Raw genomic sequence first — 17,942 nt, 5'->3', positions numbered from 1 at the left:
GTCAGTGTAGTAAAACTTATGTTTTACAGTTTTAACACAAATATAGGAAGGTCTGTATTATTATTATAATTATCATCATCAACAACATCATCTTAATCACATATTTTCCAAGCTTTTGTTTATTCTAACCAGCTTCTCATTAAAAGATCTATAAAGAGCAACTCTGGCTCTTAAATTTTTTCTCCTGTAACTTGTTGTACTTTAATCAACAACAACAACACCTAGCAAAAACCTAAATTTAGGTGTCTGTTTGGACATAAAGATGCTTAGATTCTCTTATACTAGAATGGGTTATTGAACGTTGGATGCTTCTTTTAAGGACTTGAATTCAGCAGCAGTCTAACAAATCACACAAAGGCTAAAAGGATGGTCTCAGGAAATTAGCTCCTTGTTTAGATGAAATGTACACACACAAATCAATGAATCATTCTCTTGATTTCAAACTTTTAAAATTTACTTTCCATGCTCACATAACATAACAGGAGCCTTTTCTAATGAAATGAGTCTGAACTGTTTCTTCTCTTCTCTTGTGTTTCATGGTACTGTGATTTAGTTTTTGTTTTGCTTTGTTTTTGTTTTTAATATATTTTTGTCTTCCTTCCAAGATTCTGAATTCTTCGACTTATTCATTAGTGGTACCTTAGTACAGAACATAAGTCCTAGTATATAATACACATTCAAATTATCTTCTCATAATAATAAATGCAATTACTTATGGAGTTTTATTTACCAGGGTTACTAATAGGAAATTCACATAAATCACCTCATTTTGATTTCATAACACTGAGTTTATTTCATTTTTGGAGGACTTTGTCCAGAATTTCTGTCACATTTTTCCAAACCTGACACAGTGCATTTTCAAAATTGATAATGCCAAACTCATATAACAATTGATATTTTGTGGGGGCTATAACAGGCAAATTTGATGATGTTAGAAATGTCTCTTCAGCTTACCAGTTTAGAAGCAGTAATAGGCGATGTGTTCAGAAGAGAAAATATCTTGAAGTCCAGGAGACTTCTGCTCATGTAACCCATAAAAAGGTCACAAAATCATATAAAATTCAATCTGAAGTCTTCCTAATATAATGTCTGTTGTGTTAGATAGTGTCCAGTTAGTAATGGGGAACCCTGAGAATACTTAAAGGTGATTCTAATGGGAATTGTGCCAGCTGTGGGACTGATGCTTTAGAGCTACACACTAGTCCATGGCAGTGTGACTTGTTAATATCAATAAGAATTTAGATATGATATGACACCTGCGGTTTATTGATTAGGGATATTGGACAGGTTTTTAGAGCTGGTGGCTTGGTTTTTTCTCTCATCTTCAGGTGATGGTAGAACCATAATATTTTGGTTGTTGGTTCTATAAGAATGAAATTAAAATTAATAAGGAATTATATGAAAATAAAAGAATGTTGAGGAGACACTTAAGGTCTTTCTTCTGGTGTGATAAATGTCACCTCTCTTATGAGGTGCTCCAAAGGAACTTACTGTGCTGGATCATGTTAAGGAGGGGAGATATACAGATTGTCTTATAGAGAGATAGACAAGGCCCCAAAAGGGATGTGAGGAAGGCTCTTGGGAGGAAAGTCAAGTTTAAATTTGGAGTTTAATGATAATATTACCACTATATGCCAAGTTACTTCTCTGATGTTCCAAACATAAATTAATTTCATTCACATGCTCATCTGTTAATTTCCTAATTCCTAAAGCAAACAGTTATTCTTGTTAGACTCCAGCCTAGACACAGGAGATGAAGAACAAAGACAAACTCCTAGTTCATCATAAGCTTATAGTTAATTGATTTTTTAAAAATCCGATCTATACAGGGCTTTCTATATTCTAGTTGTTGGGCTGAACTTTAATATACATCCTACAATTGCTCCTCACCTAAAATTGATGTTAATAATTGTCATTATTGTCATTGTTATTTTAGCCATCTAAAGATGAGGAACAATAGGTTTAGAATTTTCAGAAATTTATCCAGTCACAATGTTTGTGCAGCCACAGTCTAGATTTCTTATATTTATGTTTAAAAAAGCCCTATGTTCTTTGTGCTCATTTTATACTCTGACTCCATGACCATTCATTATATATAATTCAATTAAATCCATTATTATAATTTCTATTGTAAAATATTTTAAATAAGCAACAAAGTTCAAGTGCCCTCTGAGAGTACCCTTAAAATTTTTTCCTAGTGTGTCAGAATGCAAGGTATTCTTATTTGACAATTTTCCTTCATCTGGGCAAATGTAGATTCAACAAAATGTTACAGTGGCAGTAGCAGTTTACCACAACACAGACACCTAATACCACAATATAACCTTTTATCACAAGAAATATGCTATATAATTTTAGCAATGGTAATATATAATAGAAGCTTATGAATAATAGTTAAGTCCTTAAATTTCATTCCATGCCAAAACATACTATTCTCGTTTGTAACATTATAATACTAATATTCTTAGATATAATCCCTGTCGGTCCCCAAAGAGATAGGAAAAATGTAATTTGTCAAAATGTATGAAATGTTTATTTTCAAACTATGTAACATAATCTAATGGTTTTACCAGGAATGGTTCTTTGAGGTCTTTAGAACCTTCATAGAATGTGGGGAGTAGTAGAAAAACAGGATTTGCATTGTTTATAGGAACAAAGCCCAAACCTACATTGCAAAACTATTTCTGGAGACCTTATCTTATTGCTGATCCTGCATCCACTCCCATGGGGTTATAATAGGTTAAATGACATTGACATTGCTAACCCTACAAATATGAAGACTTGCAGTTACTGGTGGAAAAACAATGTATTTACATTCTCTGCCGTTATATATATAATGGCTATATATATATATATACATATATATATATGACTTACATTCAAATAAAAGTATCCCACAGGTAGATAAAACTGATGGGTGGAATTTAGGTCATATATTTGCCACTAGGCATTAGAAGACCTTGAACAAAAGGGGGAAAGGTGAGGCAAAGGAATTTTGTATGGCTAGGAGACTTCTTTGTGGGTCGGCAGGTCATTCCAAATATTGTGCTTATGCACCTCTCAGCAGGATCTCATTGACTGCCAAAGTAGATAATACCCCAAATAACAGAGCTCCTGAGAGCTCTGGAGATGTCCAGACACTATAGTCAGTGCAGATAGCTCAGGAGTTTGGGGCCTTGACAGTGGGCCCTACTTTGGAATTTATGCTCCCCAGAGTGACAAGGTTGGACTCAGTTGTGGTTTCCCTACACATGGCTCTTCTGTCCTTTTATTTGAGCCTTTAATTAGTGCTGGAGTGGGTAGGGGTATGTCCAGGGGACTTGAATCTTTGGGCTGTCCACTTGGAGGTGGGCCTGGAATCTCAACCAAGTTGAACATTTACTTTCCAGTTCATTGGTCTCACCCAGGACAACCAGCAAAGACATGGTGGTGGCCATTTACTATACAAGGAGTGGAGAGTCTACAACGGCAGGGAAGAAAGTAGCATCCATCAGCCCTAATGGATGCAGCCCCTATTCATTTGGAGGTGGAGTGGACATCACTGTCCCAGAGTCCTCAGGATTAGGAAATGAACTATGGACTAAAATAGACTTACTGGTGTTCTACTATAAACTTGTTGTGATTCTAGCAATGGAAGAAATTATATCATTGATGTGGTGGCAGTGGCCACTGGAGGTTCAGAGGGCAGGAGAGAGTAAAATAAGTAATGAGGGAACATTTTTGAGACTTGGGAATTGTCCTGAATGACATTGCAAGGCCAGATACAGGCCATTATATATCTTGCCATACCTACAGAATTGGGTGGGAGAGAGTGTAAACTACAATGTAACCTTCAATCTGTGCTTAGTGGCAATGCTCCAAATTGTGTTCATCAATTGCAATGAATGTATCACACTAATGAAGGATGTTGTTAATGTGGAAAATTGTGGGAGGTATGGGGAGCAGGTATATGGTAATCCCCTATATTTTTCATGCAACATTTATGTAATCTAAGTATCTTTAAAAAACGTGTTGGGAAATACTGTCTTTATTTTATTCTTTATTTGCAAGACAGGGGGCACTCAGTGAAGATTAAAAGCATGTGTAAAGGGTGCTCAAAAGCTTTTAAGCAGTTATGAGTGATAGAGGTGTCCATCAATATGACCACTGTTAGTTACTTCAGATATAAAAGGCAGACATATTACACCTCCTTACCCCACACCACAGGGAATATGTGATCAGGTTAAATCTATGGAATTTGAATGTGGTTCAAGCTCTCATTGTCCAATTGTCTGAAGAGCAGGTTGAAGAAATGGTGGAAGTTTTTGATAGTTCCTATTTTGAATAAATTAAAGAATAAAACCTCAGCAACAGAGGGATGAAAAATTAATTCACATAACATGTTTTTATAAATTAGTGTGAAAATAAAAGTTGGCAGCAAACCACTGGGGGACAGGTACTTCATGAGATACAATCTATCAATGTCACAGAAATGAGAAGAAAGTGAGTGATTTAAGAAGCTTGATTAAAATGTGTGAAAATACCCTGCTGAAGCAGCTGGTGATCCTGATTCGATATGGGAAAGAAACTTTAGATATAGACAGAAAATTGTTTGCCAGGGTTATGTGATAAACTTCCAGAGAGCATTTGAATCATCTTCCTTGTTTTGTTTTGTTTTTCCTTTCTATTATGTTTATTTTAACATTGTAGACATACAACTGTAATAAGGAATGAGGAAGATGACTATCACCTCATAGAGAGGTCATATGGCCTGATATTTCCCTGATAAATTGTTATGAGAAAAGAGCAAAAGAAAAAAAAAGAAAACAGGAAAAAATCCACTGTGAAAAATGAAACATATGAAACCACAAAATAAAGAGACTGGTTACTTTTAAGTAGTGTTTGGAAACGGTGGAAAACTGGAAATGGATTTGAAAGGCTGAGAGGGGAGTGTTATTGTTTGGATTATCCCATTTTGTAGTTTTGAATTTTGAAACTATAATAAAGTTATATATATATATATATATATACACACACACACACACACACACATACATACATATCTATGTATGTATATCCAATATATATTTAGCAAAGAGGAGAAGAATACCATACAATAAAAAATGAAAGGAAAAATAAATTTAGCTTATTTCAAAAAGGTAAACTAACCACATAAAAGAGGACACTGTAGAATTAACACAACTAACCATTTTTTAAAAAGATTTATTTATTTCTCCCCTCTCCCTCCATTGCCTGCTCTCTGTGTCCATTCTGTGTGTGTTCTTCTGTGTCTGCTTGTATTTTCATTAGAGAACCACAGAATTTGATCCTGGGACCTTCCGGAGTGGGAAAGAGGTAAGCATTGTTTTGCACCACCTCAGTTTCCTGGTTTGCTGAGTCTCTTATTATCTCTGCTCTGTGTCTCTTTTTGTTGCATCATCTTGCTGTGTCAGCTCTCCGCATCGGCTGTCACTGTTGTACAGGGTGGCACTCACCATGGAGCAGCTCACCACATGAGCCGGCTTGCTTTCACAGGAAGGTCCTGGGTGTCGAACCCTGGACCTCCTACATGGTAGATGGGAGCCCAATTGCTTGAGCTACATCCCCTTCCCTCAATTAACTTTGATCACAGTGCTTTGTCTATATGCCACAAGAATAAATAAAAATAATTGTTAAACATAAAAATTGAATTGTACACAGTGGTATGGTTTAAATTTCTGAATGATACACTACATGTACTTTAGAATTGAGCAAGCAAGAAGAGATACAGTGGATAAAGGGTGCCAGGTTTCTCAATGTTAGAAAAGGGAGTTAAAAGTATTGAAGAGAGAAGGATAGAATCGGTGTGTTTTGTGATTGGACTTGAAGATATCAGTATGAATGACTGTTTTTATATTTATCACATGAAATATTTACTTAATAGACATATATTTATGGATTTACACATGTTTTATACAATTACACACATATAAGTATAAATATTATCTGTATTTATATATAAACAAAATCATTTCTTTCCTTTTTATCTCTGTCTTCTAAAGGGCCTAAAAGCAACTGACTATGCAGCAGCAATGAGTTAAAATAGTTCCAAAATCTTGGTAACAAACTTTATGCATTATAAGGGATGAGGGTTTTGGTAGAAATGTCTTACTCCAAGGGCTAGGTGGAATATCACATAATGGTCTGGAACATCATTTTGTACCAGAAAGTAATGATGTCCTCAAAGAATGCTGAGTGCATGCCCACAGAAAAGACAACTTGAAATGAAACCCACTGTGGACAATTTAAGCATTATGATAATTATGGTAACAAATTCTAAACCAATGAAAAAAAATTGAAAATAGTCCATACAGATATAAATGAATATGTGAATAAACAAATAAATAGCAAAGAAATTACAAACCTGCCTTTTGAAGAGTAACAATTGAAGGATACAGAAGAAAGGATGAATTAGAAAACAACCATTAGGAACCCATCATTATAATAATTGATTCAGGCAAGAATCATACATGGAAGTTAAAACTAATGGATAAAATTTTGATGAGAAACAGAATAGTTACATAGTCTCAAATTACTCTCTGCAAAATACTTATTCATTACAAAGGGAAAATGGTAACTTTGGAGTGGAGAACCTAGCAGAGATCATCCCAACCAAGTTCTCAAAATTAATACTACCAGTGATGGGCAAATCAACCTCATTTACTTTCTGGTATAAAGGACTTAAAAGAATACAGCACCATTTTTAGTGGTATTACTACCCAAAATGAACAACTTTAATCTAATTATGAAAAACATGAATCAAACCCAAATTGATGGATTCTACAACTTCTGTGATCTGTCTTCTTAAAAAATATGAAAATCATAAAAAAGAATAAAGTGTAATAAGGATGCATGACAGTGAAATACAACTTGTGATCCTAGGTTGGCTCCTGGGCCAGATTGTTTTTTCCTTCTCCTCTACAAAGACAATATTTGAACAATTTGCAAAAATTTAAATAAGGCCTATATATTAGGTATTGAAGCTTATATTAATAATTTCCTAATTTTAAAAATTGCACCCTTCCTTTGGAAAACAGAGTTATTTACGAGTAAGAGGATATCATGTCTTTAACTTACTCTACAAGGTCCTATAGAATATATATGCACACACACACACAAATAAGGTTTTATATATGAATGGATCCACATATCTATATGTATATATCAATAAATAAAAATATATGGAATGTATATTCATTATATGCATACAATATTATATATCTTATATATAACCCATGCAAATAATAGTTAATAACAGTGATTTTACAGCCAAAAATATAATTAATTACCTACAAACAGCAAACTTTAAAATATTTGCAAGTTGAAAATAAAGGGAGGGAATCATGGGGGAAATTTTAAAACTCTGAGGTTATAAATTTTGACTTGAATCAACGAAGGGACACCCCCAATCACAAGAGGGATGACAAAACATAGAAAAGGTGTCAATATTATAATATATATTTCTATTAATATATTCTCATAAAAATTCAGCTAGCCTTTTGCAAACTCATCTTAAAATGTACATAATAAAGATGCACAGCTTGTGAAGTCAGATTTAAATAGAACAAAGGGAATGAACATATAGACTAGATACTAAACATATGCAAAGTCGTAATACCAAAAATAATAAAATAATAGTAAATTAAAAATTAGTGGAACTGAATAGAAAATTAGATAAACACACACTAGAAAGATAGAAGGTGATAGATTGATCGATAGAGACATCTATCCACACATAGATAATTCATAATAGATGATAGATTGACTTGATAGTCTTATATGATGACACAACCACGCAATTGAGAAAGAGCAGATGGTTTTGTGTATGTTGCTGGGATAAAGTTCGACTCCAAGGAGATAAAGAAACTTGGGTCACTACCTTGGCTATGGTTTCAAATATGAACTCCAGAAACATTTAACAGCAAAATGTAAAAAATATAATGAAACACTTACAGAATAAAATGTTGAGATGTATATTGCTAATCTAATTTAGGAAGGATATCTTATAGATGAATCTTTAAAAAATAAATACAAAAGGAACATTTTAATAAATATCAAAATATAAATATTAATAATAAAAATGATATATGTCTTTTGAAGGAAGCTAGAAACAAAATTAGCAAACAGATGCCAGCTTTAAAATAAATAACTAACATATAAAATTTATAAAATTCACTACATTAAAATTTTAACATTATTATAAAAAACTATATGTAAGAAAGTGTAGTATTGTTTCAGAATAAAAATGGCAAATGCATAGGTGAAGGAAGTCCAGAAACAGACTCAGGAATATAAGGATACTTGATCAATTGTAAAAATGACACCATAATCCACAAGAAAATGCTATTCAATACATGGTATTTGGATAATTACTTGTACCATATTTTTTTAAAAATTAGATTTCTATTAAATACCAATAACTAACTACCAGTTGGATTAAATAACCAAATGTAAAGAAGAATAAAAATACAATAACTATTTTGACTTTTCAATTGTAGAGATGATTTACAGTAAAATAACCCCAAACTATGAGGGAATAACTGATAAATGTGAATATATTATTTATTATATATTTTTTAAAACACAAAACATTAAAAATAATTTACAGGAGTAAAATCATTGGCAGTACATATATCTGAATAATGGATAAAATGATCTTATATTATGTATAATTATTAAAAACAGCTTATAAAATTTAAACCAATATATAAATCAGCAATGGACATCAATTGGAAAGTCTTCAAAGGGAATGAGATTATCCAATTAATATATAAATGATGCTTAAATTTGTATTAACCAAATAAAAGCAATTAATGTTTATATTCAGTTGAAACATTATTTAAAACAGGACATATTAATACTCTATCTTCCAAAAGAAGGAGATTTAAATAAATTTTTGAAGGGCCAAATAAAAGAAGACTTCATAGCCATTAGAATGAATAGACTAGAATGACATATCTAACTAAATAAATCTTAAAATACAAAATTGAGTTAAAATAAAATTTAAAATAACATTTATATCAAGTTTTAACATGAGTAAATAATGCACAGTGTATTTATACATGACAAAAAATTAAAATCTTACAAAGGAATACTGCTTATGGGCTTGATCATTATTATCTTTACAAAGATAAAATAATTTGATGTGAAGTTTGCTCAGAGATATTCATTGACTCTAACAATCTATTTTTTAAAGTTAAAAAGTATCTGAAAGAAACATGGCAAAATAGTATAAATTTGAAAAGTTATATGTTGTAACAGCATCAACAGTTAACTCTTTAACTGAAATAGATTAGAAGAAACATGTGAATATGCCCACAGATCCCCAGGGATCCAGTTGCTGTCCTCCTCAATGCATTTTTTTAAATAAAAATTTAGTCTAAATTATGCCATGTTCATATGGCTTGGAATACATTTTGAAGTCTCCTTTGGCCTCTAACTATTTTATTATACATATTGCTTAAGAGGAAATGAAAGAAAAATAACGAAAAGAACTCTAAAATGACACTAGGTGTTAGGGACAAAACAACAATATGAATTTAATATTCAAAAGGAGAATCTATTTACAACTAATGTCCATAGACTTTAAATTAACCTTTATAACGCAGAAACTTTCTGACATTATTTATGCAACTTAACCCATTTGAATTTTTCCCCCATAAATTGTGATGTGAATCCCTGGAATTTAGAAAAACTTCTTCATTAATTCTTAGTCCATGGGGATTAACCCAATGATAGGTTCTTACTTGATTCTCAAGAGATATATGAGCAAATACAAATCTAAACATAAATAAAAGAAGAAAAGAAAATGCAACTTCTTGTCACATGTTTGTCAGGTGGAATTCCTGTTTTCTTAAAAATGAAATAAATGTGCTTCATGTCAGTGGGAGGCAATAACTATATGGGCCAATACACTCAAAAAATTAGTGTTTGTCTTTCAAAAAGAAAAGCAATAATACTTCCATATATGAAAAAAACAACAACTGTGGATGTATGAGTGTCAGCTTATGGAATGATTAGAGTTCACATAATTTTGTGCATATTTATTTATATAAACAATTTAGCAGAAAGTCCCCAAATTTTCAACTAGAATTAGACAAATGAATATATATTTGATTTCTCTTTATTTAAGGGCATTGAGTCTTGGACATTTATGGGCTTCCAACTATAGCTAATGAGCCAGTTTTCTATTCAATTACACGTTTTTTTAATATTCAATAACATATTCAAATTTATATAATTCCTTTCAATAAAACCAACATGTGATAGAAATATATTTATGGGAAATTTTATAATTTCAGTAAACAGTATGAATATGTTTTCTAAAATCTACATACAAAACAAATTAATAACAGCTTATTCTGAGATGTAATGCAGATGGGTTTTGCACTGAACACTTTCAATGATCACGGTCGTTGCTTAGAAAGACTGTCTGGAGCTGATGTGCTGGGTTCTCAGTCTATTCATCGCTGCTTTGATCTCCTTATTCCTCAGAGTATAATTAATGGGGTTCAGTAAAGGTGTGATAACTGAATGAAAGAAAGAAATGTATCCACTGAAAGGCTACTAAATGGCCAAGCATAAATGAAAATACATGGGCCAAAGAATAGAGTGGCCACAGTGATGTGAGCAGAGAGGGTGGACAGGGCCTTGGATAGTCCACCAGAGGATCGACGACGGACGGTGATCAGAATGACAGTGTAGGAAATGAGCAAGAGTATGAAGCAAATGAAGATAGCAATTAATTATTAGCAACGCCAGAACATAAGTCTCAGTGCAGACAAACTTTAGAACTGGGGGAAGATGACAAAAAATATTGTCTACTACGTTGGGGCCACAGAAGGGCAACGTGATAGTAAAAACCATCTGGCTCATGGTATGCACAAAACCGACAGCCCATGACAGCAGCACGGAACCCGTGAGTACCCGGCGGTTCATGATTGCTGTACAGTGGAGAGGTTTGCATATTGCAATGTACCGATCAACAGCCATAACGATGAGAAGAGTCATCTCACTGCCTCCTAAAAGGTGGAGGAAGAACATCTGAGCCATGCAGCCCCACAAGGATATAGTTTTATTCTTCCTGAGGAAATCTATTACCAACTTAGGGGTTGTGATTGTGGAAATAGACATGTCAAGAAAAAGGAAGTTTCTAAGCAGGAAGTACGTCATAGTGGAGTGTAGGTGGGAGTCAAAGATTACCGTGACCACATGAAAAGGTTTCCTGTCAGGATTGCTGCATAAGCCAACAAAAATATGAAAAAAAGAGAAAACTTCCAAGTTCCTAAGTGCTGGTGAATCCTATTAAAAGAAACTCAGATATCATTGAGCTATTCATCTTGTCCGTTTAGTCTATGTAGGATTTTCAGGAAGCCTTTTAAATGAAGATTATCTGGAAAATGTTACCATTTAAACTGTTAACTTTTGAAAGCCAGGTTATATAAAAGTGAATATTTGATCCTATAGGAAGACAGTTAAGATGAACATTTCTGAAAAATTCATTTTAACAGATTAATACAAACGATATTCATAGTACTGAATTTTTTTTTCTGCCGGAAAGGTGCAAAATATGAGAAAAATATTGTAAAGCTATGTTAATGTAGTATGCCAGGGTAGATTGTATCTCCATATTAATTTAATGTTGCTACTATCACGAGTTCATGAGTTCATGACCCGTGAGTTCAATGAATCAATGTGCAAAATGAGTGAAATTACTGTCAGTCAGATGAGTTTATCTTTTTGTATATAGCATTCACATTTTACCCCTGTATCTTCCCTTAATTTGAAATAGTCAGATATATGCAATTGAGTGGAATTAAATGGCCCTTCATCATATTACTTTGGTGTTCTTTGTTATATCAGATAATATTTTTAACCTCTGTTTCATCCTCAGAATATATACCAATAATTTCAGTTATATCTGAAGGATTAAAATGGCTATAGTTTGCAATATATGCTTTTTTGCAACATATTCTTACCCTCTTCCCCACAGAGAACGTACAACAATAAAATGCAACGAAATCATACTGCATGTAATGCTTTCTGCCTAGTTCATTTCACTTGGCATACAGGTTTTTTAAAAATTATTGTAATTTTAAAAATCAAAGTTGTGGGTTTACATAAAAGTCATGCAAAACATCCATCATTTTCCCATATACCCTTATTGCTGACATTTTACATTGGTGTGATACCTTTGTTTCAATATATGAAAGAATATTAAAATGGTAGGTGTATTTTCCCATTTACCATCTATTATTAACACCTGTAATAGTGACATACATTTGTTGTAATTCATAAAGGAACATACTTATATTTGTTCCATTCATCACAGTCATCGTTCACCACAGGGTTAACTGTGTTATATAGTTCCATGTTTTATCCTCTAGCTTACTTTCTAGTAACATACACAACCCAAAACTTTCCCTTTCAACCACATTCACACACAACTTAGGCACTGTTAATCATACTCACAATAATGTGCTACCATCACCTTTGTCCATTTCCAAATATTTTCAATTAGCCATACAGAAATTCTGCCCAAACTATGCATCAGCTCCCCATTCCATTTGTATAAAATGTAAATATAAATAAATCTATAGAAAATGAACTAGATTAGTGTTTATATAGGGCTAGGGAATGATAGAAGTTTTAAGAGTTGACTGCTAAGGGGTGTGGGGTTTTGCTTTTTTTGAGTAATGAAAATTACTCTCAAATTGAGTGTGGTGATGAATGCACAAATCTGCAATTATACTACAAGCCATTGATTGTACACTTTGGATGGATTGCAAGGTATGTGAATATATCTCAATATAATTGCTTAAAAAACACAATGAACTCTCCAGGAAGTTTCTGGCAGGAATATAAATGTTTTGCAGTGTTCAAAATTTTTGTTATTGGTGTTTTGAACCTCATTCTCGGCATTTAAATCTAGGTGATACTCCAGATTAAACTGATACTAATGCTAACTTGTATCTTACTTCTCAGTCTTGATTTAAATCTGTTCATCCCAGCTTTCTAATATATTTGTCCCAACTTGACTTAAATCTTTGAATACATCTTTCTTTTTAATTTTTCTTTTATATTTAAAACATATGTATTGATATGCCACACACAAATGAACACACACTCACATAAACACATACTTATACCACATTCTAGATATGTAGCACCAGAACAAAATGTGGAAAATCTGGTCTGGATTTCAATTTTTTTACTTAATAGTCATCAAATATTCAGATGATATTGTTTAGTTCAAATATAAGAATTTTTTTTAAAAGTGAAGAGTCAAGACTTAAAATTTACTCCTGGCCTCAAATTTTTCTAGGAATATACAGTGTCAGTCCTTTTATGAACTCATTTATTTTTCGGTAAATTTAAAATAAATCACCTCTTTAACCTAACAGATTGTTATAAGCCTCTCAAAGATAACATATATATAATTTATTTATGTTTCTTTGTATACATATGTGTCATTTATGTGCATTAAAATTTTTCTAATTCTTTAATATTTTCTAATAAATGTGGGATTATTCATACAAAGAAGTTCAAAAAGAATTTTACTATGGAAGAATGGTAAAGAAAAAGCTATATTAATGAAAGCATTTTGCTCTATTATAATCAATATAATTACTTAGCTGCCTTTTGTCAACATCTTTGGTATCATTTTCCTTGTAAAAATTAGGTTACATACTACATACAATTGTACAGTAGTAAAATTATTTTTAAAAAATATACAGTTGCAACATGCTAAATACCATTGCATTTCACCTATCATTTGTAGCCGAGGAGTAGTGGCTTCAGTGAAACATACATACATTGAGATTCTGAATATATATATGGATTATCTTTTTTACCTCCAGGAATGTACAGAACAATCATTAGCAAGTGAAAAAAAAAAGATAACCTATACTCAAAATGCAGACAGATTATCAACTATCAGATGGAGTTATTAAACCTGTTAGTTTTCCTTAAGGTAGAACAAGGACTTTCTCTCTCATTGCTTAAGAGGACTGTGAACTCACCAAGTGTATCAGCCAGGTGAATTTTCTCTAGAAAGTTTTCTAGAAGGTGTTTTATCTAGAAAGTACCAATCAGTTTGTACAGTCTTGGAGGGTGAGCACATTGATAGGATATGAACTAATCATACATGACAAGATTAGGTAAACTATAATTGTAATAACTTAATTTTATAAATCTGAATATTTATAATTTAACTTCATAGTTGAGTTTATGATAAAATAATTAAATGATTTAAAATAAGCAGTGTTGATCCCAGTCAAGGCTTGCAAGGAAGTTCATAGACTAATATTCCTTTAACAAAAAGAAAAATCTTATATTATTGTATAAAAGGCATTTGCAGACAAAAAGGATATAGAGACAGAGGGAGAGTGAGAAATATATTTTAAGAGAGAGACAGAGACAGAGAGGGAGTGGGTTTTCACCAGCTAAATTCTCTTTGTTGATTTATAGTAATATTAGTGAAGCTTAACAATAAACCACTGTATTTAGAATTTCACTAGGTCCTTTAATATTGTATAGAAATTCATGATGCGACACTCAACAATATACAAGGAAAAGCATGGAGGCAACATTACTAAATTTTATGAAAATAAAGGAAGGGAGTGGGGACAGAGGAGGGGAGGGAAGGAGAGAGGAAGGAAGGGAGGGAGGGAGGGAGGAAGGAAGGAAGGAGTACTGTACTTCTGGCTGAGTAGCAACAAATGATGACCTATGAGTTCATTTGCTGAAGGAATGTTTCTTTATGTTAATTCTTATGTGTAACCACTCATATTTCCCCAACATTTCCAACCACATGGAAAAGAATAGAGAGAAGTGAAGACAATATGTGTATTTTAAATATGGTTCCACATTCACTTCATAAGCCCTTACCAGACATTTCTAGTAGATCACTCACTATTTATAAGTCTGTTGAGAATTTTTTTTAATATTCTATGTAATTACTTGCTATCAATTACAATTGCCATGCAAAGGAAAAACTCCTTTAAATTTCTTTGGTGAGGAGACATGTGCCAGGATTTAGTGTGGTATCACTTTTAGAGTAGATGTTGTTAAGAAAGAAGATAATTCTTAAATATAGAACTTAGAAAAATAATGTGTACAAAATTGGATACCCAGAATACGTTACACAAATCATACTTCCTGTGAAATATATGGCATAGGTAAAATTTGGTTATGTTTTGAAAGATGACATCACCATCCTAGAAGATGGTCCTGTAGATGTTTGCATAATTATAGGTTTTGTGCATTAGGCTGTGGAAGTTCTTTTTGTGCAGGCAATAAACCACAGTTATTGTTACAAATCATTGAATGAATTCAGAGTTTTAGCAAGGATTTTTCTCACTTTTGTTTACTTTATTTGTTTTATTTGTTAACTTTAATTTACAAAGATCTACCTTCAGTGCATGCTCTAGCTCACTCCAAAATTTCTAAATTTTTAGTGTGTTATTGTGTTGATTTAAAAGGTTCCTCCTTCAAGTGGTCTTCTGAGACCACTGTACCTAACATACATAACTCTGCCCTTGTTATTGTCATGAGAGCAGGGCAAAGTCTGTATCATTATCAATATGTATGTTTACTGGAACAATGTATGGTACATAGTAAATGTTTTTAGAATTTGATTCATGAATGCCTGAATTCAGTTGCAAAACACTGACAAGTCCATGTCTTTTAGAATATGAAGAAACAGTAAATGGTTCTGGATTTTAACCCACAATATTTCAGATGACATTGATTTTTCAGAAAACTGAGTACTCAAGAAATGTTTGCAATATTGAATTCTAAGCATATTTCTACATTCTACTTTGCATGATTGGCATATTGAGGCCATGCAATAAAAATGTACTTTGAATCCTAATCCTATTTCAAACTCCTCCAGGAAATCTCCATGAAGTTGATATACATTGATCTATATTTTTAACAGCCATTCAGTAATAAAATAAATTAAAAATGAAACTTATACTGATTTCATATTTATGTTACTTTACTGAAGTTTTCTCTATTTACATCTTGAGTCATAGGAACATTATAAAATTTTGTCAAGGATACATTATGTTTTTATATTTTAAATAATCTAAGGCATAGAGATGCATAAAATGCATTGTGACTTGAAAATATTTTCTATTAAAATTTTTAAATCAAAAATCTTATTTCTAAGCATTTTGAGGAACTATAATTGATGTAATTATATTTTCTTTGTAACTATTTCAATAAATAGTTTAGGCTCAAACCTTTAAGGAGCAGAAGACAAAAATTAAAAAAAAAAAACATCATGCTACGAACTACAATAGATAATGCATCAGCCAGGGACTAATACGTTGGCTGCTCAGTCTTTTAATGGCTGCCTTCATTTCCTGATTCCTTAGAGTATAAATAATTGGATTAAGGAAGGGGGTGATCACAGAGTAAAACACTGAAAGAAATTTATTCGCAGAGTAACTATTGAATGGAAAAGCATAGATGAAAATAACTGGGCCAAAGAAGAGAGTCACTACAGTGATGTGAGCAGACAGAGTGGACACAGCCTTGGGGGAAGCACGGGAGGAGTGCTGCCAGATGGTGACTAACATGACAATGTAGGATATCAGCAAGAGAATGAAGCAGACCAGTGAGAGAAGTCCACTGTTTGCAATCACCAGGAGCTCCAGCATATATGTCTCAGTACAGGCAAGCTTGATGACCAGGGGAAGGTCACAGAAAATGCTGTTCACAACATTGGGTCCACAGAAAGGTAAATCCACTGTGAATGCCATCTGGCTTGTGGTATGTACGAACCCTATCGTCCATGACAGTAATAGAAACACAATGAGCACCCTGGAATTCATGATGTTCTTGTAGTGCAGGGGTTTGCATATGGCAACGTATCTGTCGATGGCCATCGCTATCAGGAGAGACATCTCACCACCCCCAAAGAAGTGCATAAAAAATATCTGGGCCATGCAGCCCCAAAAGGATATAGTCTTGCGCTTTTTCAGGAAGTCTGCAATTACTTTGGGAGTTGCCACAGAGGAAAAGCATAAGTCGAAAAATGATAAATTTGCTAAAAGGAAATACATGGGGGAGTGAAGATGGTTATCAAATATCACAGATATCACAATGAGAAGATTTCCCACTATGATGGCTACATAGACAAGTAAGAAGATTGAGAAAAACAAAATTTGAACTTCTTGTGAACTGTAAAGTCCCAGCAGGATGAAGTCAGAGACACTTGATCTGTTACTCAGGAGATCCATTTATCCATTTGTATGTCTTTGTTAGATACTGTCTAAAGGGGGAAAATAAGAAACAAAAGGAATTCATGGAGACTAATAAGGCAGTAAGCCTAATCATTACTTAAGACTCCTAATCTTTATTCAGGGAAATAGCCTTCTTGGCACTGAGATTACTTTGTACATATGCCTTGGTAATTTTCAGTTTGAGCAATTGCATAGCACCACAAAGCCAATAGAAATTGTTGGGGATATGGAGTCAAATCAATCAAGATTATGTTTTGGCTAGTTTGCAAGACAAGATCGGTAAAACATTTGTGAATACTTGGTCTTCCTTCATAATCAGCTCCAGCTCAGGCTCTACATGAACACTTAGCTTATTAGAGTGAGAGGAAAGTTTTAAAAAGCAGAACAAGTGTAGATTACCTATTGTAGCTTTCTGAAAGTAAATTTATTAATTTATTTGTGTTAAATCCTCAGAATATAGTAATGTGAGTTATTTTCCATATTCAAAAATTATTACTGAGATCTCTTAATTTGCATATGTTTCCCCTAATGGAACTATAAAATGCTAATTAAAGACCATGACCATATTGTTAACATAAAGTTGACTGTTGAGACAATTATAAAGTTATTTGATATTAAACACAATTTTTAAGAAAAAGTAAGGATTCAGACATGAATTACATAGATTTACTC

General features: G+C 32.8%; 1 protein-coding gene across 1 annotated transcript in view; it reads right to left on the bottom strand.

The window, feature by feature from the left end:
• Positions 1-17,267, bottom strand: part of LOC101444096 (olfactory receptor 4K13-like) — a 28,414-nt gene extending 11,147 nt beyond the window's left edge. Inside the window, exons 1-2 of the mRNA XM_004475503.2 lie at positions 16,352-17,267; positions 10,805-11,039 (exon numbers count right to left, since the gene is read on the bottom strand). Of these exons, the coding sequence (XP_004475560.2) occupies positions 10,805-11,039; positions 16,352-17,267 (1,151 nt within the window). The remainder of the gene's footprint in view (positions 1-10,804; positions 11,040-16,351) is intronic.
• Positions 17,268-17,942: the final 675 nt, after the last annotated feature.

The sequence above is a fragment of the Dasypus novemcinctus genome, chromosome 3 (genome assembly GCF_030445035.2).
Source record: "Dasypus novemcinctus isolate mDasNov1 chromosome 3, mDasNov1.1.hap2, whole genome shotgun sequence".
NCBI classification, from domain to species: Eukaryota; Metazoa; Chordata; class Mammalia; order Cingulata; family Dasypodidae; genus Dasypus; species Dasypus novemcinctus.
The sequence above is the reverse complement of the archived record's forward strand: the minus strand, read 5'-3'. Positions and strand labels throughout refer to the sequence as shown.